Here is a 25,413-nt window from a genome sequence, read left to right as displayed (position 1 = left end):
TTTGGTCTGAAGTGGTCACAGCATTTATTCAGTTGCTTTCCTGGCTGCCCAGATACAGAGACTTTAAAACATCCCTTAAATATATCACTTAAAACTTCATAATGTCTTGGCACATCTCTGTATAGCAATCAGTAGGGAGCTTTTAAAAGACATTTGTATCTTCCCAAAAGTTTGGCAGGTGGGTTTGCCAAAACTCAAGCAACAGCAGTCATATACATAGTGTTTTAATGCTACTACTCAAAAGTTCACCATAAATAATTTAAATATTTATTCTGTAATAAAAAGGAGGTGGATGTGGGGTTTTTAAGGCAAACACAGTAGTTTAGGTGTGGCCCTTTAAATGGGACTTCAGAGTATGCAGCAGTCTATCTGTATAACAGGCCATTCTGATGCATCAGCCAAACTGATTGTGAGTAATATTATCAAACCACCTGTGGTTTTGTTGTTAGAGCTCCCAGGAATTCATCAAGGTTACTGACAAAACAACAGAATCAAAAATAAAAAGAGAGCCTGAGAAAATGTCTGCAAAAAATGTAAACCCTAGATAGGGGAAGCACAATGTGATGATGGACGCTTGAACAACTGGATGTCCTGAAAGATGCGTGCCCACATGGACCATAGACCTAGACCCTGTATCTGTCATGTAATGTAAGCAATAAATGCCTTCTGTTGGAATCATATTGGTTCTGTTATTCAGTGACCCATCTCCCCCTGTAAGAGTACATGAGGTTGTTTTAGCCAAGGTTTACTTTTTCTCAGTCAATTTTTGCTCAGTTGCTGGCATGTTATCTTCCTCACTCATTCTGGATTATGTTATTTTCTCCTCAAAGTCTTAAAACTTATCAGCTCCTTCGCATTTCTTGCATTTGAAAATGAGCCTGAAAAATCCATGGAATCCATACTATCTACGCTGCTGTGGAGTTTGGTCATTTGTGGCTCATGTGTGTATCTGCTGACTCCTTTTGGCAACAGTCAGCTTTACCTTTGACTGACGAACAGGACTGAGGATTTAAAGCAACTGCAGAAAAACAGACAAACTCAACAATCGCTCATTTGACAGACCATAATTATTTCTTGGCTGTTAAAATAAATAAATAGCTGAGTTTCAAGAAAGGCCAAAAAAACTGACAGCATTCTGGAATGGAAAGGTAACAAAGCACTGAATGAAAGGTGGCAGAGAAACAGGGACAGTCAAAAATGAGAGCAAATAGTTTCTAATCACCTCAAAATAACAAATTTGCTTCTAATACTGCATTTCATGTTTTTACAGTAATAGTATTCTAACAAACAGATGGTTCCTTGAGACATAATTCTTTTTTTGAGACATAATTCTTTTTTTGAAACACAATTTTAGACACACAGATCAACACAGCACAGTGGGGAAGATGTCATCAAAACTTGGTTCCCTTTGGAAACATCCAACTTTGTGGCATGTTACTCATTACGGGGTAAAGATGCACTATGGCAAACATCTGTACTTTTTACTGAAAGTCCTGCAGTATTTATTGTTTCATCTATAAAAAGATGTTTCTTGGAACAAAATGATTATGTGACAATCTTTTTTTTATATAGAAGTGCAGGCACTCAGAAGTAGTAATGTTGAATGCTCAAATACAACTAAAAATTAGTAACAATATATTTCTAGGGCCTAACATTCTCCTTACTAACATGTAAGCTCTAGCATTGGTTGTTTCTCAAGACTGCATGGAGCTACTGCCACAAAAATAATCAAAGAACAGATAAGGCTACAAATACTGTCTCCCTGGGATGTTTTAGGTAGAAGAAACCAAACTTGCATAAAGTTATTACTTCACTAAGAAATTATGCAGAAGTCATCTTCAGTCCACTGTGATCCCTGAGTGAGAGAAGGTTCAGCTAAGAGGACATGATCTCTGTTCTGCACTTCTGGAGCGCAATGATGCAAGGCAGTGGCTGTCACATTGGGAAAGGACCTCCAAACACGTCTCAGAGTTTTTTGTTTGCAGTGTTTTCTTCTCAAGGAAGTGTCACCTCATCTCAGAGGGACAATCATCCTTTCAATACAAAAAATTACCTAATTTCCCTGATTCACTGGTAAAAAACCAAAAAGTGGCTGAAGTGGCAGACTTAATTGGATATCAAACTGAGAAGTCACAGTTCTCTTCTGAACATTGATTCAAATCATAAGCAAGCCAAAAAGTCCAGACCAAGCAGTAGATCAGATGCTGATCCCATCATGTGGACCACTCTCCTTTAATAGCAAAAGAACTATGTTTTCCAGCAGAAATCTTTACTATAGGCCTGTGATATAGACAGGGGCCTGTAGCATTACATGAGTTTGGGTTGTGTTGCTGTTCAAAAAGTTTTTCAAACTCTTATGGCTTCATTTGTGATCTTGGACTTCTGAAGGATAATAGGTTGGAAGAGTATCATTGCAGACTGACAGCTCTGAAGTTCCAAGCTTGAAGTGAGCCTGCACTGGGTTGGATTCACCCTCCAGTTCCACGCAGTTTACCAGTTGCAGCTCTTTGGTGAAGCAAATTTCAATCTGGCCAATTGTTTGTGCTTCTTCACCCTAGAAACATGAAGGTTAAGATCAGCCTCAGGGGAAGAAGAAAATAAATCTTCAGCTACATTGCTGTATCTATAGAATAGCATTTTTTTTTGTGTATTTACCAGATGAAAAATGCAAAGAAAAGAAAAGAGCCATCCACTCTGAACAGTTTATAGTACATACTCTTACTCAGTACCAATCTAGGACTTGTTTAACTAGTTATGAAATGCTGTGACACATTATCCTGGCCTTCACGCATCTGCACAGAACAGAAGCTGTTCACCTCAATGATGAGCTCTGGCTGAACTCCATGATTATTGAAGGATACATGTGACCAGAAAGACACTTTTCACTAACCCTTCACAGCAGGACAGGAATTCAGGCAAATAAAATCCTCCCTAATAAGAACAGAAACTAAATTTTGTAATAGCTTTTACACAAAAGAATACAGAATTAACCTGTCAGAAGGAGCAGAAGTGTGATTTTAGGACTACAGGACAAGCAAGGTAGAAAAATATTGATCACAAATAAAGCAGGCAGGCATGCAGGCCTTTCATGTGGCAAAAAGATTACAGGAAAATTTCCCCAAATGCTCAAGTCTAAAAATGTGTTTTGAAAAAAAAAAAAAGAATTGGTTTTGAAACAAGCAGGACAAAAAGATATGTACAAAACAAAAGTAACTGTGGTGAGAGATTTCTTTGTCTGTAATTTATGTTGTTGGAGGGTTTGTTTTGGGGGATTTTTTTAAGAAACAAGAACACAGAGTGTGTCTACTCCATTTTCAAACATCAACACCTCCATCATGCACTTTGGGCACAGACAAGTCTAGAACACTGAAAGAAGCCTATCTTCAAATAACTGAGATGTACTTTTTCATTTCTATTACCTAATACCTTCAGCTGTTAAGTACAGGAGACCCAAGCTGAACATTACTTTCATGTAATTGAAGCAGTATCCTAAGTGTACTAAAAGCAGTGGCAGAACTACAGTGAACAGAGCTAGAAACTGGGGTTTGTGTTAGCTCTGTATTTCTTTAATGTCAAAAGGTGGATGAGTGTACAACTCTCATTCAACTAATATTCCTTTGTTCCTTAAAGTAACTTATAAAAAAATGTTAAAAACATTGTAACCTATATTTTTTCCATGTTAAAAAACATATGAGTACAAAAACCTCAGAGCATTACTAAAGCAAGAGCTGACAATGCACTCCAATAGCAACTGTATCTTAGCAAGTTTTCATAAATTGTTGCCTGTGTATGGGCAGTAACTCTGCCAAGAGTTTTGCAGTAAATCACCTTTAACAAGCTGAGATAAGAAGGAACCGCTTATAAAAGTGGAAGCTAACCTTGTGGGTTTTGTCTTTTTGCTTTATTTTTTTGTAAGAGCAGAGTAACCTTGCTGAAAAAAAGGAAAGAAAGAGCTCTACAACCTACAGATGTAGCTGTTCAGAATACTGTTTTGTTCCTTCAAAGGCACTTTTTGGTTCAGATACAGTGACCTATGATTTACAGAACACTGTCTCTGTGTACCACCTCCTTTACTGCATCACGATGCACAGCACAATCATTGCAAGGGAAAGTAAAAAGACATGAAATTTTGAGACATGTTCAGCTCAAAAAGAATGACTAAAGTGACCCTGAACCACAGGGAAGCTCAAAACACCTTTTTGTACCTCTTTAGGCATGGGCTTTCTGGCACAATAAAGCTCCTGAGCTGCTTTATTTCAGAAGGATTCTGTTCACTGAGTAACTTCTTCATGCAGAGCACAAGAGGCATGCCCAGTGGAGGGCAGGCTGCTGCTGACAGCAGTACCCTCACCAAGGCTGGCAGTCACTTGCTCCATTCAGCTCACTCTTGCTGGTTTTAGTAATCTGCCATGCAGCAATTAAACTTTAGCAGGCATGGTGGGAAGTGCCCAGCTACAGCAATACCTCCAGCATGGTGACTACAGCATTCATGCAAGAGATGCAGGTTTAAATCTTTTAAGACAAAGAGACCTTTAAAACCCAAGTTCAAGAATCAAACAATAGCTACATGCAAATAGCTGTATACACAAAGAACACCTAGACCTAAGTTTGATCATACTGAAAATTTTTGACTCTATTTTTTGCTGTATTTTTGATAAAAAGTGCTCCTGAAAGAAAAGAAGTTATTTTTTTTTTCCTATTTGGGAAGTTAGGGGAGTTTTTACCTCTTCTGGAGGAAGGCATTGGATCTTTGGTGTTACACCATAAAATCCTCTAAGAGCTTCCTTTATAGCAGTCATCTGAAAAAATTAAAAAGCTTATAGAGATTAATAGGTCACAAGAACATCTTCCAACAGCTGCCACACTGGTTAAGCCCTAAAAAACTTTTATAAAAAGCACAGCCTTAAAGAACTATACAATTTTTAAAAAATCATTTGTTCCACAGAATTAGTTGACTCCTACCGAAAAAAAAAGTCCATGCACAGAATTTTGTTTTATAGAAGATTGCCTCTTACCTTGTAATATGAACTGCTTGGCTTTATCCCAGCTTTCAAGAGATGACTGAAACAAAGATAAAACATTTTTCCGTGTTTCCTATATGCAAACATACTTTCATAATCATTAGGTGAAAGAGAGAATCTTAAGAACCTGTCAAGCATTACAGTGATGGGAGCAAGGGCAACTTGTCTTTCATTCTTTGCCAGCCTAGGAAAGGCCGTTTTCTGAAAGGACACATCCCATCTAACTTGGCAGGGTCAGGAAGAACTTTTTCCCACACTTTCATCTGAGAAACTAGGATAGTTCAGTCTTCAGACACAGCTAGGGGGAGTTTCAGAGTGCTCTGCTCAGTGTCAGGTAAGGCATGCAGTTTAACTGCTTCCCTTCTCCTGCTTTGAGCCATTCCCCTGTGCTCCTGCCACTGTGAAAGGCAAAGGGGCAGACTTGTGAGGGTGTTCTAGGCACCCTCATATTCCAACACAGGATAGGCTTCCTATAATGGGAGACACACAGCACACTAGGAGAAGGATACAGCATGTCAATCAGGATCAGTGTTACTGTCAGAGCAAAAACTATTCCCAGTAAGTATGTTTTTGAAGAGGCAGAGCTGGTCACACGAGAGAAATGAGGCAGTGCTCAAGAACCCATAGCCTGTGTACCCCTTCCTTTAGGTTCAGTCCTGGGAGGAGTCCACATTTCCAAGCTGACAAGACTCAGGACCTAACATGTGTGAGTCCATGAGTCCCAGCTTCTTCTGTAAGAAGTGGGAATGGTCAATTATCTTGCAGGATTTAATCCATAAATGCTGATAATGCTCAACCCTTCCTTTCCAAGGTCAGTTTTGGCACAAGGAAGATTTTACCTAGGTGACTAAAGGACAAGCTGTTTTTCTCTGTCATTTTACATTGGATATAAGGAGACTGACAAAATAGATGATGTTCTGTTAATTCTTACAGGAGGCTGCACGATGTCCTCTTTTTATTAATTTGCTTTTTGAAAACAATTTTTTTTAATCACTGACATTTTTTCTCATTCAAGTAAAAATTATATACAATGAGAACATTTTCAGTCTTTTTCTCTCTTCGGTAAAGATAATTAATTAATATCTATTTCACAATAGATAATAGCTTTGAGCAATTAATTTCAACATGCTTCAGTCTCTATTCTATTACAGATTTGCACATGCTGATACAGAGTCACATCATCGGTCACTGTGCCATCTGTAAATGTTTTAGTCACACCATCACAGCTACTTAGGCAATGGATTAGACATCGTTAATTTTAACAATACATATGACATGCTCAAACTGTGTGTAGAAAAATCTGCTACAGTTTTAAAAGACATCTACATAACCAAGGTGGAAGGGAAGACTTATTTCCTTTGTGCATATGCAAAATATGCAAAATAAATGAGACTTTGTCTACAAGATTGGCTGGACAGGATATTGGCAGAGCATAAACAGGATGAGCTAGTTTGGAGTTCCTCTGGGGTCATTTTATTGAGGCTTTTTAAAGGTCTGTCTCTTTGTATGAAAATATTTCCTCTCTCAGATACTGTCCTCTTATGGTCAACAAATCTAAGTCAAACATCTCTCACCCACACCAGGCACTGATCACGAAAGGACTGTAACCTTCTGGCATTCACCTACAGCCAGAACACATGCATACAGCACCTGGACAAGTCACAACAGTCTCATCAAGACTTTGAATCTGGAATGGCCAGTGCTTTGGAACCATAATGAGAAATCAGCCCCTAGGACAAAGCAAGAGTGTCATTGGGGTTGTCAGAAAGGACAGCAGAGGACTGCCTGCAGTAACTGAACCCTTCATAACCTCCTCTCTTGCTCTCAACCTTTTCCCAGGACGTCCTGCATGACTCTGTCTGCATCTTGTCCTTTCCCCTGAGCAGAGCACTGTCCTACAAACAAGTGTTTGGGGCTCACATGACTCCGAAGTTTGGGTGGGCAGGGGTTGTCACTTGATTTAGAACTTTTACAGGTACCATAGATTTTGGTATCAAGACACAGCCTGTAAAAATTCTCAAAAATTTACTGGCTCATGCTGTCCAGAACAATGCTGCTAAGGATGCTGCTGGCTTATCTGACTGAAGTGACCAGAGACTGATTCTCAGGGTAGCAACTCTTCCTCTCAGCTTCAGTACTAAAAATAATTTAGTCTAATTCTCATTTCCTCTCTACCATCAGATTTTTAGACTTCAATTTGAGGCTAGGTTTGAAACTTCTAGTAACTGTTTGAAATAAAAGCCAGATCACCGAGTTCATTTACATACCCATTGAGGTCAATATGCTGGTAGAGTTCTAAGGCTTTACCAAAGTATTTTTTCTGAGAATTAAGGACCTCAATTGTGGCTGCACAAGTGCCATGTTTGTCCCACTCATGTTTCCTATAGGAGAAAAGCAAAAAGTTTTACAACACTTTATTTGCAGATATATGTGCTGTACAAGCTAGCCATTATACTTAAATCAAGTATCCAAAAGGCTACACATGTGGAGTAGGACACTACATTCAAATTTATCACACATCTAAAAAGTCAACCCAAGCAAGATCATTCCCACCATTTCAATTACAGCAACATTTATGTAGTCATGAAGTAAATATGCATCATGCTCTTATGATACAATGCCCTCTCAGTGTATTCACACAAAGATGTTTGGAGGTCAGAATGCAAAGAATTTGCCTAGAAAACTACCATCTCTAAGCTTTTTGTAAGTTTTAGTGGAAACTTTTGTGTTAAATGCACTTTCAAAACACAATTTTTTTTTCCTGAACTTAAAGGATTAAGCCTTATTTTGCATCAAACAATGTAATTGCACAAGTTGCTAAGACATTAGCATCAGTATTTATGCTGGCCTGTGGCAGAATTTTCATAGGCCTTCTCTCAAGTTTTGCCTCTAGTCAACTATCCATTCTCCTAAGAGCAAGGAACAGAGAGCAAAAGAAATGCTTGCAGTGTACAGCAGACAAACTCAAACAGGACAAAAACTGGGAAAAAGACAAAAATGTTTCTATCAATTCTAAACTCCACTGAAAGACTAAGCAGTACAATCTTTCGTGACACTGCCTGTGGATGTCTTTTCTTTTTAAATAATTTTCAAATTTTCATGATCCACTTGTACTATATAGGTATCAGTTCAGCAGATGTACACAAAGATTATCTAATCACAAACTCCTGCCATTGTCACAGCATCCTGTGACCTTATGATGCTTTAAGTACATAATCAAAAAGCAGAGAAAAACAGGCTTGAAAGCCTACCTTGGAATTGTCCACTCATAATTAAAAACTTTAGATTCTTTTAAGGAATTAAATTAATTTTTTTAAGGAATTAAAATACCTTAAAATAAATTATATTTGGATCTAGAGAAATAGTGCACTACTTCTGAACAGAGAATTAATAAAGCAACTGTGGTGTCAGGAGATTAGAGGCATGGAAGAAGATGCTTTACTGTAAGATTTTCACTGTATCTTCTCAATTTAGCCTTGTAGAGAGTTCTCATCTTGGCTGTAATATTCAACACAACTGCATGTCAAATGAATTGTTTACTGCCTGGAAGAGTCCAGTTTCCGTGGGCAGATTTCTCCACAAGGGATTTTAAATTACCAATGAGAAAAGACACCATAGTTTTAAAGTACACAGAAGCTCTCTTAGGGGTAAACTTAGCAAGAGATATAGTTAGGTTGGATCAGAAGCAGACAATAGTCAGATCCAAAGGGCTACTGAAAGAGCAACAAGCTGGAGGCAAGGCCTTGCATGTAGGATGACGATTTTAATTCAGAGAATGTACACATGCATGTGTGTAAAACTAATGGTGAAGTGCTTATCCTTTCAAGACTTTCAGTAGTACTTGTATTTAAGTGTCCTGCCCTTTCTAACAAGAAGGCAGAAACAGAGAACCAAAGATCTGTTTGCATTCAAAAAGCCTATTATTGTTCCCATGGAGTAGTTTGGTGCAGTCTGCACTGAGTGCCCGTAGACCACCATCTGCAGCAAGCCAAGAATGCACCAGGCCCAAGTGTTTTTATCAGTCCTGTGAGCTTCCAGAATGAACAGAGACTTCAGTCTCCACAAAATATTTTTATCAAGACTTTAAGATTACACTCTTCACAGTGTTACTTTGTTTTGCAGCACAGCCATGGCAAAGGAAAAAAAAAAAGGATACTGGAAACAACTGCCAGTGTTTGTGAATCCTTCTGCACATCTTGCACCCTCGAGCTTGTTGGTAGCACAGAGCTGCTGTCAGTAAGTTCACTGAACAGAGAAGTGGCTACCATGGCACAGGGCATTCTATTTTTCTATTTCCTCTTCTCTGAGGAAGCCCAAAAGGAAGGCTCTCTCAAGGCCAGCAACACAGTGAAACTAGCTAGGGAAAGTGATCTAGAAACTGCTTTTGCAGCTAGCTGTGACATCCCAGGGGTGCTACTTAATGTGTCAACAGCAGCTGTTTCTCCTCCCTGGGTACAAAGATAGGAATCATCCTCTCACTAAGTTTCACTTCTCTGAAACTTCTGCCCTTGCCCTCTCTTCAACAGCTGTATTTTACAAGAAAACAGATCTATACTATAAATGAGACTGGCAAGACACACTCCTTCAGTGGCCTCCTGGACACCTCCTCTCATGTACAACATCTCACCTGAAGAACTACTCAGATGGATTTTTTAAGAAAATAATATCCAAAATGCTTTTTAGAGCTTTTTTGTACTCACCAGAACTGGGTGCGATTCTGAGATGAGTGAAGCACATCAGGCCAGTAGTGTCTCATGTCTAAGATAAGATCCTAAAAATGCCACAATTAATAAACACACCTAACAGCATTGAAAAGCTTTTTCTTATACCATCTACATATATTGATACATTTTCTACAACTGAAGCCTCATCTTTCAGTGTCCCTAACTGAAACATTTAGCTGAAGGAAAAAAAAAAAAGTCTTTTTTCCCATATTCTGAAAATGCTGTTGTTGGAGGTAACAGGTACACCTACCAAAATATCTGAACATACTAATACTGACACACTGCCTCAAAGCAAAACCTTCCTTCAACTATCCCTGCAAAAGCTGTTCAACATGCAGTGTTTCACATTTGTTGGCTCAAGTCCTTTATTCCTGTTTATAACACATAAATGAATTTTGTTGAATTAAATACGTTGGCTTTTTTTAAGTAGAAAAAGAACAAAAAAAAGGACTAATGGCCTAGCAGAAAATACATAGAAAACAGTAATCTGAAGTCTTACTTTCTTTGTTCTGATTTTGCAATAGAAAATGTGAAGAGAGAACAACCAACTGACTGAATCTTTTTCTTTTCACAGTTACTTTTTGCCACTGCAGATCCATCACCAGTGTGGTGGTAGACCTCTAGATTTTATTCAGGAAGATGTGGCCAAATGAGCCAAACTCTATGTTCACAAAATCAAGCAGGTACAGCTGCTAATGACCACAGGGATGACAACTTCAAATAGTACGAGAAGCACTTAAAGAATTTCTAGAGTCATTAACAAAACCATACCTCTCAGTAAATATTAAGAGTGATACTATAAAATGTAGATTTTGCATTATAGACTGTGCAAAAGTAATTGCACGTAGTCTTTTTTTGCTTTAAATACCTTGATCTCAGTGACATTGAAATGCCATGTCCTGTTACAGTCTTCAGCTCTGTCAGGCCTAGGGAAGTAAAATAAAATTGTTAAGAAGACGTCTCCTAATCACTACTGGTAACTAACATATCATTGGCCTGAATTTTAAATATGCAGGATTATAGCTGGAGATTTTACTTAAAAATGCAAGTAAACCATCACAATCTACAGTAGTTTAGAAGTAAAACCTTCAAGACATGAATTATGGCTAAAAGATTTCGCATGAAGATTCAAAAGACGGCCAAACAATTTTGTGGTGATTTCCTTGTTTTGCCCTTTGGTCCCTTTCATTGTATATAAAAGTCATTTGGGTGTGCCAATGACTTGGAAGGGTCTTGCACATGATGTCACTCATGTCACAAATGGCAGTGACCTCCTAAATTGCTGCCCCATCTGGTGTTTCTGCAAGTAGCTCAAGTAGTCTGCAAGACATTCTCAGGGAATCAGTACAAAATGCTGTCCACTTTTCCAGGAGGCATGTAAACTCCTGTACTTACTTTAACCTGTATTTGTCTGGAAAATTTTTAAATTGCTGCCACTGGCATCAACTCCAGTGAGTTGATTCCTTTGAAGCAAATTATTTTCTCCTATACTTTTGCAATATTTGTGTGGAGATAAGATACTTAAAGCCACAAGCAGTCATAAGATTGTAACAAATTCTTTTTACTCAGAGAAACAAAAAAAGAAGGGGAACAATAGTTCCCTTTGTGCTTGAGACTATTTCTGATCTTATGAGGAGATGTATAAATAAAATGCTTATGTGGCCAGAGGATTTCAATGATTCATGCTATACAGAAGTGTATTTCAGTTTAATGTTCAAATCGTAAGGTTTTAATTTTATTTCAAGGAATCATAAGAACAGACAGATTAGGATCTCCAAAAAAAACCTCCACGAAAACCAGCAAAAACCCCACAAAAACCAACAAGACAAACAAAACAAAAAACAACCCCCCACCCAACAAAACCAAATCACTAAACATCCTGGTACAAAATTTGATTTTCCCTTTCCAGGCTGAAATAAAAACACTCTACAATCATACCATAATCCATGGATTGTCCAGTACATTGGTGGGTCATGGCAATCATTAGCATCCATCTGTAGGAAACAAAACCAGAGAGTATTTGCTGCAGGTATCCAGGAATAAAGTTTTAAAGGCAAAAGTAAAACCTCATTCAGTGGTGGACCGAGGTTCTGTAGTGATATGCTAACTTTTACTTGCCAAATCAGGAACTGGTGAACTCCAGTTACTTGAAGCTGTCATGGATTATGACACTTAGGGACCTACTGGCACTAAAATTTTGAAGCAGATTAGTGAAATCTGAACAGATAGTGTAAAGAGAAAACAGAAGGAACGGGTTCTGAGGTAACAGGAAGTAGCCTGATCCACACTAAATGAACAGAGCTTTATCTGCATTTATAATATTCCAGGTGGCAGCGCTCTGTATTTTTCTCACTGCCACACCTTTTCAAGGAGTGCAGAGCCATTAAAATAAAAACATGCAAAATGAACTGTAATACTGGACAAGCACAAAACCCTCTTTTTCAGCATTCAGGACTAACTTTATCATTGTATTAAAAGGGAAAAATACAAAGAAGAGATTAAATATATTGCTTATTCCAAGTAAAACAGACTTCTGCTTTAAGGATTTTGACTTGAGGGACAGGGGAATGGAGAGAAAAAGGAAGACTGAATACCTTCCTACAAAAACAGAAAAACAGAGCCTCCAATAAAAACTGTTGATAACACAGGAGAAACAGCCTACACTTTAATTACTGTTTAGAGCAGAGACATATCCCTGGAAAGAACAAACAAAAAAAATCCATGTCACACATCACAGAATACCATTACTGTATACTTAGCAATTACAGCTCTTTCAAACAAACACTTTTTGCCATTAACTAACAACCTCCTCAGACGTTCTTTTCCCATAATAATAGCTTTCCTTTTTGGCTCTGCATTCTGTCTTAATTACGCCACAATGCCTTTTATGTGATGCCAGAGCAAAGGCAGAGTGTAGAGAAGAGCAGAGACAGGCCTGTAATCTCACTAATTGCCTACCACACGCCACAGGCCAGTGGCAGCCCATCTGTAAGTTCTGCAAGACTTTCTTGTTCTGTGTCCATTTCCTTCCTCTCCTCTCTTGCCACCAACAATACAAGCAATTACACACATCAACAGCTTTTTTCCCTGAAAGGAGTCTTTTGAACAAACACACAAAAGCCTAAACAATATTGCTCTGTCATGACACAAGCTCTGTGGAGCTGAAGGGGTTTGGCTATCTGGCCCAAAGTACAGCAAATTAATAGTCAACAGCTCGCTCAACTGAGGTGGCAACAAAAACAGTGCAATTGTGCTCCTTATTCAATCTTCAACTGCAGTTATCAGACATGCTAATGGAACACCCAGAGCATTTCAGATTTGAAATCACGGCACTCACCTTCCTAGCAGTTTCTTCTATCTGCTTCATCAGACTCTTGGTACTACCCTGTGTGCTGGCAGAACTGCGAGGTCAATGCAACCTACAGCACACTAGTTCACACTCCGCATGCTTTGGCCAGCTTCATTCAACCTCCTTTTTTATTCTAGCCTTAGTATCTCTCCAATGTTCATTTAAAATCAATACCATAAAAAATGCAAAGGCTGGTCTACAAAGCTGGGTACCCCTACCTGTTTGTACAAAATCACTTCTTGTCAGCCTTCCTGTTTACCACAGACTGATTGCTGGAGGATTAATTCAACCTCAAGCAACCACTAACTTGAAACAGAAGTAAAAATATTTATTTGTGAGTGGGCACTGGACCCCAGAAAGTCCTATATACCTAGATTAATTAAAAAAAGAAGCAGTGTTTTTTCCCGTTTTAAAGCAATCTGATAATCAAACCAACCCAAATGAACCACACATGACCTATAAAACTGAACGAAGTGCTAGTGAAGCTGTAGAGCACTCACCATACTGAGAGAAAACACTACAGCAGAGGGATTAGCCTACTTGTAACAGCCAGCCATTGCACAAACAGCATGTGCCAGAAGCATGGAAGCTTTCATCATCTCTGAAATGCCAAAAAGTGAAATACCACTGATGTGTCGCAGAAGTGCTACCCGTTCAGCTGCCCAAGTTACAAATCTCTTGGTACAGCAGCTGGTAAATGCAACAGTAGTGCTACTGGATCACGTACAGATTGAAAACAAAACAAAACAAAAAAACCCCACACCAAATCAAAATAAAAAATCGTCTTTTGGTAAGTGAAATATTTGACCCTGTTCTCCCTTCCAACCATCCTGCCTAAGCAGACCATCTCTTTAATTAAGATAAATTATAAGTTATTTTGTAATAAAACAGGGCAACTGCTAAGAAAAATCCTTGCTTTTCAAACCATGGAGAGAGTTCACCTCTTTGAGACATTAATTTTGAAGAATTATAGACTTTAGTTAAACTAGATATTGCTGAGGTACGATAGATAAACTTCCCTTTGTTAACAGAAGCCAAATTTAAGGAACTGATAAATCAGGACACCTGTCAACTTATGTTTGTGTTTTCTAACTAATCAATTGACTCCAAAAATACAATGTAATCGTAAATCAGACAGTCTTGAGAAAACAGGATTCAGGTGTCACCAACACTGAAACGTTAAAAAGTCGAAGCAAAGAAGACCCATCTTACTTCATCATTTTGAGACCTCACCCCATAAGAAGGACCACTGACCCATTTCAAAGAACAAACTACGCATGCTTAATTGCTTTTTGGCTGATTACCATATGAAGTGGGGAATGGGATGGACCAGAGTTATGAATATGCATTTGTGTTTTGGGTATTCAACACTCTTGTACATAAAAAGACCCTGTGAGCATCTGTAAATTGCACGTGTGTATTTGGGAGCTATCCCGCACTCTGCCCGGCATCGTAATAAACATACACTTTCTAACTTCAAACTGTTAGAGTCTTTGTCCGTCATAGTTGGATATCAGTATTAGATCAATATCCATATTTTTAATAAATCATCTTCAACTTCTTCCCCTCAAACAGCGTGCAATTACTTCCCTTCCTCCTTCTCCCCACCCCTTGGGGGAAAAACACATGAATAAATGAACAAATTTACAGGGCTGCTGAAAAAAAATTGGGAGGCAAATAAAACGCTTTCTTCTTACTGAAAACCTCTCTAACAGGAGATGATAGGCTAAAATCTTTCACGAATATAAAGACCCACAAAACTATCTAAATCAGACCTCATTCTCCAAAAACTTGTAGACATTGATTAAGAGTTACCTTATGAGTTGCATAGACATTGGGAAAAGCATTTATTTTGTTCCAGAACAGCTTATGGCAAGAGCTGAAATGGCTTTGACACACCTGACCTTAAACACAAATAAATATATGTAAGGAACTTTTTGATCTTATGCTAGATCACAATAGTGTATAGCCATCACTTTACTCACTTTAACTTTGCCTGTATTATGTGACTACCTCTATTTTTATTAAAAAAGAAGGAAAAATAGTGTTTCTATTCTTTATTTAAGTCTCTGCTATAAAATTATTACCAAAGCCTGGACTTAGAAAAAATTTTTATCTCATATTAAAAAAATAAAACTAAAAATAAAAAAATCAACTGTTCCTTGACACAACATTCAAACTTGAATTCAGGCTGTTCTGCTCATTATTCTATTGTCCTTTTTTTTACTTTTTCCCTTGATCAGCACATATGTGCAATAAAAGGCAGACGACAGCAGGTACCATTTCTTTATTGTCCTTCCCATTCCTAACAAAGAAGGAACTGAATAACTCACAAACTTGCAGTGGATCTTCCACATTTCCCACATACACACACAAAAAGCCAACCACACAGAAAATTTCATCTTTGTGCAACCTCCAGGATGCAAAAGCTGAGATAATAGTTCTCTTTTTAAGTTCTGGAATAAAAGACCTTCACGACTCAATAAAAAGGGATTAGGAAAGTCCCTCTTCTTGCCCTTGAGTTGTTCTTAAATCACACTGATTTGTTACTGAAAAGTGTGGCATGAATTAGCCACAGGCACAATTTTTTAAGGGAACATGAAATTCACAATCACTTGATGTCTGTGACTCTAGCTTAGGTATCTTTGCATAAGATATGGTCACCTCGGGTCAATCATATGGTACTGGAATTTCTAATCACATTACAAGGAAAACATCTCTCTTCCTCCTTCACCCTTTTCACTGTAGTAGTCCGGAACTAGGTCCTGGGGTTATCACTGTTCCATGATACCACTTTATTTTAATGGGCTGGTTTGGAAGATACGATTACAGAACACTTTGCAATTTAATTGTGCCAATCACATTCAGTATCAAAAAGCACCAGCTGAACACTTATTTTTTAAAGCCTAGGAAGAGCTGGGAGAGATGCCTTCCCAAATTTCTGGCATGCTGATCTGTGCCCTCTAAATTTTAAAGAAGGCCTTTTGGGCCTTCAATCATTAAAAAACTTTTCAAGCACAGATTTTCAAAACAGGAGCTAAGATGCAGCTCATCCACGCACCCCAAGAACATGCTATGTATGAAAGAGTCTGTAACCAGATTCCTTTATACAGAAGGCATAAACTAAGAAATAATTTCAGAAATAAACCATCTCGCAGCTTTTTGCCATAAATGATATAATGACTTTTGTTGTTTCTTTCACACCTTTTCCTTTCAACATCATGGTAACAGTTTTGTAAACTGAATGTTAGCCATTAAAAATATTTACAGCCTAAAAAACATCAGTTATCATATATAAATACACTGAACATGCAAAAGAACCTACCTACTTAAAAATACTTAAATTAATTCCTGAATTTAGGAACTCCTCTTATGTAAAACAAGAAAGCTGTTATAGGAGCACAGTTGAGGTCTTATTTCTTCATATGACCCAATGATGAGAAACTAGGAAAAAAAAGTCATGTAATATGATTTTAATATCCCTTTTTCTGCACTTCTTTGAACACTTCTGTCCACTCTTACTACAGAATATCATAAGAAATCAACAAAGTGCAAAGATGCCTACATTTTCTGATGCTCAATACTTTAATCATTCACTACAACTTCACTAGAAGGTTAAATTATTTGTCTATTTATCAACTGCACTACCCTGGAATTCAGAGGAGTAATCAGCACAAATACACAGTAGGAAAACTGGGGTAGGGGGTTGGTTTTTAATTTCAGGTTATTTCATTTTTCTTTTTTTTTTACCCTAATTGTTGTCATCTCATTCATGTAAGCAAGGGTTTGCAGTGCTATTGTCTCTTAACACTGATGCCAGGCACTACAAACTCCTCAACATCAACACCTCTGCTTCAAGTCACTAACAGTGATGTTTAATTAACAGAAAATCAGACACAAATTGCATCAAATCTTTCCTTATTTCCACTCAAAACCAGGCAAACAAAAAACAAAACCATGGTGTCCGTCTTTGGTCTCAGTCAGTCACACACATCTGACTTTTGTTATTGATACTGCCCTCCACATTGTAAGTAATGTAAAGTACATCTACTTTTCCTCAGATATTTAGGCAGTACGTGACTTTTGTTGCTAATGTTTTTTTATCTATTTCCAGAAAAAGGAATGAGAAATAAAATAGTACCTAAAACACAAAAAGTAAGATTCTAACGTTGTTAAAAAAACCCCAAAACCTAAGAAACCTTTCTTGCTGCAGAGACATTTGGCTGAACCTGAAGCTACTTTATTATCCACAAGGTTCTTCAACCTCGTGTCAGTTAATCTGATCATATTCTTAATTTAACTGAAAGGAAAGACACCTCTGATACTCACAGTACTCAAATAGGAAAAGTGTTCTATTTATTCACACAGTAGCAGATAATTACTAGCAATAGTACCCCTCTTAGCTGTGCTTTGACAGATGTATGTTGGAAGGCTGGGTTCATATCCCTCAAACACAGCAAAAAAATGCAGAAATACTCAGAGACACCTGTCATAACACCTTTATAGTTCTCTTTCCTGACTGAATCAGTATTTGATGCCATCAGAAATACCAGAGCCAACATTACAAAGCTAAAAATCTTACTGTGCAGCAGATGGTTCAAATACTGATCTGTCATCAGTCCAACAAGGCAGGCAAGTCTTCCTACAGAGTCTGATGAAAGTCTATGATTAAGTTTATAACTAATAAGATGTCACAAATTCTGCAACAAGCTTAGTGTACAGTACACCCTACACTACTCTGTAACACAACACACTCTCTTCTGTTATGGGTGCTCTGCATTGCAGGGGAAGTAGCAAAGTTCCATCAAGGATCAGGAAAAGCCTTTATAAAGGCATAACCAAGATAAAATACTTAATGGGCTTTATTCAATCTGTTTTCACACATTTATTATACATTTATTGCTACCTTTTTTAGGATAAAAGAAAAACACAAAAATCTCACCTTACATACAGTCACTGGCCAATGATGAGCAAAATACAGCTTATTCCAATGACGAGGGCGGATGTCACTGAGAGAGACAGACAAATTTATTTTCCTTCAAGCATTTTAAAAAGAGGAACACCTTCAGGGACACACTCCAAACTAACAAGTTGGAGAGAAGCAACATATTTGGAAACCTGCTAATATGCCCATTGTTAAACAAATTTTCCTTCTGGCACCCTATCTCCTTATTTACTTTCCATTTCTTCAGTATGGAAAAAACACGTTGTTCTGTTTTATATTTAGGACAGCACTTACTGGCATGTTTTTAAAATTATATTTTTTTAAAAAAAGGTGTCTTTGTTTAAGATGTTAAGAATCTTCTAATTCTTCTTGATAGGTATATTATTGGGGGAAAAAAAAACACACACACAAAACAAAAGCAAAAAAAAAACAAAACAAAAAAACCAAAACAAAAACAAACAAAAAAAACCCCAAAAAACCAAAACAAAAAAACAAAAAAACAAAAAAACAAAAAAAACACCAAAAAAAACCCCACCAAAAAAACCCCATACAACCTTCTCAGAACTGTAACTACTCTCCTAAAAAAAGAAAGACCACAATCATTCACAAACTGTGTAGTTTACACTACAGGACATGCAACTGGAACTTGCAGGTGTCTCCAAACTTTTTGATTAAAAAAAATTCAGAATAAAAAGTAAAGTACAAACTACAAATCTCAAAACTTCTGACTTTCTCAGTTTGTAGGCATTTAATTCAAACAGTACATTTTTAAATTATTATTAAAAAAATAAGTAATTTTTAAACATTTAAAAAGTGATCGAACTATGACAAGCCTTAAGGTTATCTATGGAAGAATTTAAGGTGTATTCCGTATTTTACAAGAACATCTCTGTTTCAAAGCCTCTAAGAATAAGAGATTTATAACTCACAGACCCATCAGTAGTATGCAAAGGGGAAAAAAAAACCCTCAAAATTTACTCAAGAAGTGTTACAAACATGTCTCACATAATTTCTATAGAGGCCTTTTCCAACAGTTTGGAGCAGACCTAATCTGGTTAAAGTAGAAGTAAATAAAAAATCCGTTGCATCAGACACTACAGCAGATATATTTAGTTATTAATCAACCAAACAAAGTAATTAAATAGAAGAGAAAATGGGAAAAAATAAACAGAATTGTAAATTATTTAAGCTGACAGCATTACATGCAGAACTGTCAAAATAAATTGTTATTCTCTGGAAGCTAATAGCCACTTGTCAGTCATTAGTTCTTGCTAGATGATATATTATCAAAAGAAAAAAGAAGAAAAAAAGGAATAAAAGACAAAGCTAATTCTTCTCAACCTGAGGACAGACTAGAGATGCTTCTGTGTTATATCACACCTCAGTTTTTACTCTAGTTTTTCTACTTTGCAATAGCCACATTTTCTCTTAAGCATTCATATGTATCCACGGTTTTCTGTATAATTTAGAATAATAGCTCTGGAACTTACTAGGCACAGCCACAATGAAAACTATTAACAACTTTTATAGGGGTCATTACTGCTGCTGTAGAAACCTGAATAGAGGAATTGCCCTATATTGCAGAGCAGTTGATTTCCTTGGTTTTAAAATGTCCTCGGTTAGAAATGATCTTTCATTAGATCTTTCATCTGTATTTGAAATAGTGGCTGAACTTCTCACTGTCAATCATGCCAAAAAAGAATTCTCCTAGAACACACTTCTTGGGTAAGCATAGGTCAGAAAACTGTATTTATTAAACAGAGCAAGTCAGGCTCACAACTGAAATCCAAGGAAAGCCATTTTCAATACCCATGCAGCTTCGGAGATATCCCCCCTTCTCTGGACCCGAGTTAGCCTGCTCTGTGCAGCTCAGGAATGTGCCTCCAGAGCTGACTCTTTGCCAAGATGGCCAGAGCCAAAATCCTGGGGATTGAAGAAACATCAGCACAGTGTCTGAGCTACCCAGCAGCTGCAACGTAGGCACTGAAAGATGTTCAGCACTGAACTGAGCACCCCTAACCATTCTCTTGCAAAAGCACTAAAAGGAAGCAGAAAAGTTTATTTCCTCATATAATGCAACAGGAATTTCAGCTGTGACCACAGAAAGGTGTGATTTGGGGTGTGGTTTCTCCCATGGTCCACTGGTATTAAAGCTCAGATTTTGCCAAGGGGCAACCACCACCAAAAGGCAGTGTAGCAATCTGATACAGCCTCAGTTGGGATACCACATGAAAAAGAATTTTATATTGTCAGAACTGAGAAAATAGCAAGGGGAGAAAAGGATAAATAGAAAAGTAAACAATGCAACAGTTAGTACTATTCATGCCACAGGGTGATTTTTTGCTATAAGCATGAAAATAATTTTCAGTTTTTATCATTACTACATCACAATTCCAAATTATTTATCTACTGCAAGATTAGAAAAGTTTTAAGAGCAACAAATGGAATTTAAGTTTTCTCTCTTTCTTCATGCTGACACATGTAAAGGTTTCCTCAGGCATGATCCTTGCTCCTCCAATTAATGCAGATGCCTTACTATAAATCACCTAAGGGAAGAACAATACATCAAAAATAGTACATAACAACAAATTTACATTAGAAGTTAAACCATTCTGATCTGCACTTAAGAATGAGGTGCCAAACGTTTCATTTTAAAGCACAACTTACCTCTGAGTAAATGCATTTGAAGTACACCAACAACATAGTGCCATGGAAAACCATCCCAGAATCCAATAGTGCAGCTCTGCAGGTTTCATTTTGTTAGCTGTAAAAGGTGTCAAAAGAAGAAATCTGTTACTTATCTAACACACTTAAACTTTAAAACGCAAAAAAACCACTACTACATCAAAAATAGCAGGTAATGGTAACTCCAGATTAGATTTACATCCATGAGTAAAATGGGGAACTCTTTCAGGGCTGTGCCTGATTTCCCAGCTTGTGTGGTAATTTTCATAAACAAATGCCATCAAGGGTGAGATCACCATTTCCTGTTTTTTACTTACTGGCACACTGTTGCAAGAGAGCCATCTTCCAATTAACAGAAAAACATAAATCCTCTACACAACTATACTTTAAGTAATTGAAGACTCTCCTTGTAGTCAGCTCAAATGCCCAAAGTGATTGATTAAAGAACTTTGAATTTAACATTGAATATTTGTGTTGGATTGGCCAAGGCTTGTCGCCATTGCACATTACAATGGCACAAAGACTCCGACTTCAGAAGGCTGAAAAGGTGACTCTTATTTTTGGAAAATGTCTTCTCTTTTACATCATTCTACACAGACCAATTTGATTGGTGACAAGAAGACAAACTTCTTCAATCACATTGGTCAGACTAGAGGGACATCAAGAAGAAGCCCCTCCCAGGGGAAATATGTAAACATTTTTGCTGTTACAGAAACATGTTTCTTGTTTACAAAAAATTCCCTGGGAAAGGAATGTCAGAAACCAACATATGCCAGGCACGAACCAGGTCTACAAAAGGCTGATATTAGAAACTCACAGGAACTGACTATGATGTCCAAAGACGAAATTCTGCCTAAATGCAGTTGACTACTAAACTAGTATTAAAAAAAAAAAAAAAAAAAAAGCTGCTAAAACCACATGAGTTTCTGTTCTTGTTATAAACCTGAGATAGCCTCTGAAACCATGCACAATTTGCCTAATACTTCATGGACCTTAGAAGTCAGTGGATGAAAAACCAAATCAACCTTCAAAAACAGGACTTTCACTTGGACCAGGTCAAAAATTCCAACTGTCTCTCAAACCTGCCAACCATTTCACAGCATTTAAAATTCTCCCTTCTTGAAAGGGGCGTACATGCACATATTTACATGCAAATCACTAAAGCCTCAAGAAACCTACTTCCCAACTTTCTCAAAATGACAACCCTACACCCCAAAGACACTGTGCGTAACCTAAGATCATTCCCTACGCAAGTCGTACTCTTTTTTTTCTATGAAAATTTTTTTAAAATTCATCCCTGCAACAGTCAAGTAAAGCCTGTTTTGGCACCAGTAAAAACATGGCTGATTCAACCACTACACTGACAAAACTCAGTGTAATCCATACTCACAGCTCATTATAGAGAAGAGCCCGCTTTCCCACAGCTGTTATGTGGCTCTGGACCCAGTCTGCAGAACCTTTCAGTTCTGCAAATGCTGTGCCAGAGCTGAAGTGAAAAGGAGGGAGCTCCCAGCTTGCAAAATGTGTGGGGATTTCAAAACTCAGAGGGGCTTGGGCAACAACACTAACCGTTAGCCAGCTGAATTTATCACAAGGTCTTACTAAATTGTGAGGAAGCTAACACCTTCAAGACAATCTTCTACTTCATACATTAATGCCTCTGTAATTTGTCATTATCAAGGTACTTGGCCTGACAGAAGGTATAGTAAGATAAATGAGTCATCGACTGTTAATTTCCTGATCTAGTTTCTTAAAAAAACACTGGAAGGAATTTCACTCACCAGGTAAAAAAGGAAAATAGTAATAATAATTATAAAAAATCATTTGGAGAGTGCTAGTTGTATAGAAAAGCTAACAATAATGTAGATCTTTAGAAAAAGCTAGCTAAAGCAAGACATAAATGCTGTATTAAAGAAACTGATACAGCCATACAGTATAAAAAAAGTCACAAATAAGCAATTAACTGCTGGATAGCAAATTTCCCCAAGAGTTCTGCACCTTAAGTCATCTCCAATCTCGTCATTTTAATAACAGGAATTAATGATGTGAGATTCTGCCTTACAGACCTGCTTAATGATTTCATCTTCTACTATTTTCAACTGAAAACCAACCAAGCAAGACTACATTGTCTCATTGTCTGCATGAAAAAGTATCTACTGAAGACAAAACACTGAGAGATTTAAGAAGTGGAAGATTCCTGTAAAATTCTGTCCTACCTATAAAAAGCAGGAAGTATCACTTAAAAGATAGTAATGTCACACATCTCCAAAAAAAAAAAAAAAAAAAAAGGCTGCACTCTACAAAGGTGTGGAAGAAACACTTTAAGGAAGTAGATTATGAAAGAAAAAATAACCCTGCAAGCATTATAGTTTTTGGTTTTTTTGATATAAGTTAGTAGGCAAAAATAGCTTTTTTCTTCAGTGATAATTTGCAAAAAAAGCATAAAGGTGATTATCTCCTTTCTCACTGGACTCTTATGTTTGATCAAATAACAACCAGGAACGCAGGAGGCTTCAAAAAACGCTGCTATCAGAGCAGCAGAAGGTGCTGATTTATTCTACACATTGTTCTGAACCGTGGAACCAGAACACAGGGCAACAAAGACAGTGAGCAGGTTTGACGTACCAAAAGCCCCCAATCTGTAACTTTCACTTTTTTCCACTGATAAACAATACATAAAATCTTCCTAAGGATTTAGCTCCTTAAGGATTGCAGCTACCACAACACTATCATGACAGACTGAGTGATTTATTCAAGCTGACTTTTCATTTGTCTGTGACACTGATGGTGGCGGGTGAAAAGTGCATCATTCTCACCTTAAAGGCACCTGGACGATGCACATTTGAGGAAATACATGCATCCAAATGAAAACTGTATTAACAACTAAGATGCATAAATCACATCCATTTTTAATAAAAATTGCTTCTGTTTACTAAAAATTACACTACATTACTAATTTCACAAATACAAGAAAGAATGGATTTAACAAGTCTTACATCAACTCTTCTCTAATAAGAAACAGAGATTTCATATTATGAAAGTTAGTTACAAAAAACGGTCATGATGTTCCAAAAGACTTCATAACGTAGAAAACTTCAAACTTAAACGTGAAACCTGCACAGAACATAAAATTATTACTTGAAACTAGGCTATCAACTCCTTTTCACTATGGATAAAATTCCAAAGTGCAGGAACAGCTTTTGGATGACTCTTGGTTTACTGTATCTATAAACACACGTGTTTCTGGGTGTGTGTCAGTAACCCGTCAGGGCAAGGTCACTTTCAGTTATGTTAGCATTGTTCCACACTGTTTTCAAAATCACCTGCCCAGGGTTATCAAAGACTAAGCGGGAACTTGTAATAAACACTGAGGAAATCCTCCTTTAACACATTCACTATAGTTTGAATTCTAATACCATCTTGAGGGGACTGCTCATTTAGCACTTGCTTCTTTTGGACACTAGCAATTAGTCACCTCCTATTTTACTCCCGTACTTTCTTTTTGTTTTGCTTTTAACAATTACCTTGACTAGCAAACCCCTCATTAATGTAAAACTTCATGCTCTACAGTTTAGTTCAGCATGTAAAATCAGAAGAGAAGATGCTGCAGAAGAGCGCTCAAGCATCAGCAGGAGATACCCATTGTTATAACATCGCATGCACGCAGATAAATGCTGGCAACAACGTCCGGAGATAAGATTTAGGACAGTGAGTCTGGCATCTAAAGCCACAAAAATTAACTCCCAAGGCTTTGGTAGCATCCCAAACAAGTCAGCATACACAGCATCTGCCACAACGAGTTAGACAAGGCAAGTCACAACACCGTGTGCCAGAAGCAGTAATTTAGTTTACAACAACGCTCTTAGCTCCGGCAACTTTTGCCTCCACTGTCCAGTCCCAGCTAACCATGCATCTCAAGCCCAGTAACTGCAAAAAGCTCTTTGTGAAGCCTTTTCAGAGGCAATACTCACGCCCACCGCCACGGCACGATTTCAGCAGGGCCCCTCGCAGCGTTCGGTGCCCTGCAGGGCTCTGGCCGCCGAGGCTGAGCGGCGCCGGGCGCAGGGACAGCCCCGCCGGCAGCTTCCTGGGCAAGCGCCGAGCCCGGCGGCACCGAGCCCTCCCAGCACAACAACCAACACACGGCCCTGCCCCAGCACCGATGGAACCCGGACAGCAGAAAGCCTTTACTCCAGACCAACAATCATTACAGAGGCGTCCGCACGAACTGTAAACAATGCAAATCACCCAAGCACCGGAAGCGGGAGACCTCCAAGCGACAGCAGGATGTCAAAGCTGATGTAAAGCGTGAAAAAAAAAAAAAAAACCAAAACAAAACAAAACCAACAACTAAAGAAAAACTATTAACAGTTTCCCGCCACCGGGAAATGCTGCCATTTGTTTGGCTGACTTTCGATTTCCTACGCACGTCATTTAAAGCATAAGAAGTGAAAGCCAACACAACCTGAGTCCGTCCCAGGCCTGCAAGTCCCACCTTTGCAATCCGTGCAGCTGAGAATCTCAGTGGCAGAGAGCCGCTCTCCCAGGCAGAAAAGCCTACTCAGGAACACCTCGGACGGGCCGAACCGCAGCTCCCCCGTGGCCGCCTGCGCCACTGCGGGCAGGGGGCAGGAAGACGGAGCCGAGGGAGGCCGAGGGAGCAGGGACACCCTCAAATCCGACCTCCGC

General features: G+C 38.1%; 1 protein-coding gene across 1 annotated transcript; it reads right to left on the bottom strand.

Moving 5' to 3' along the window:
- Nucleotides 1-25,413, bottom strand: RNASET2 (ribonuclease T2). The gene is made up of 10 exons (XM_066315835.1): nucleotides 25,220-25,413; nucleotides 20,707-20,803; nucleotides 18,037-18,103; nucleotides 11,684-11,739; nucleotides 10,614-10,671; nucleotides 9,722-9,792; nucleotides 7,289-7,402; nucleotides 5,016-5,061; nucleotides 4,725-4,799; nucleotides 1-2,554 (listed from the first exon to the last, which is right to left on the bottom strand). Exons 2-10 carry the CDS (start codon nucleotides 20,793-20,795, stop codon nucleotides 2,363-2,365), a joined length of 768 nt encoding a protein of 255 aa, XP_066171932.1. The 5' UTR covers nucleotides 20,796-20,803; nucleotides 25,220-25,413; the 3' UTR covers nucleotides 1-2,362.

Source organism: Sylvia atricapilla, chromosome 3, assembly GCF_009819655.1.
Source record: "Sylvia atricapilla isolate bSylAtr1 chromosome 3, bSylAtr1.pri, whole genome shotgun sequence".
NCBI lineage: Eukaryota > Metazoa > Chordata > Aves > Passeriformes > Sylviidae > Sylvia > Sylvia atricapilla.
The sequence above is the reverse complement of the archived record's forward strand: the minus strand, read 5'-3'. Positions and strand labels throughout refer to the sequence as shown.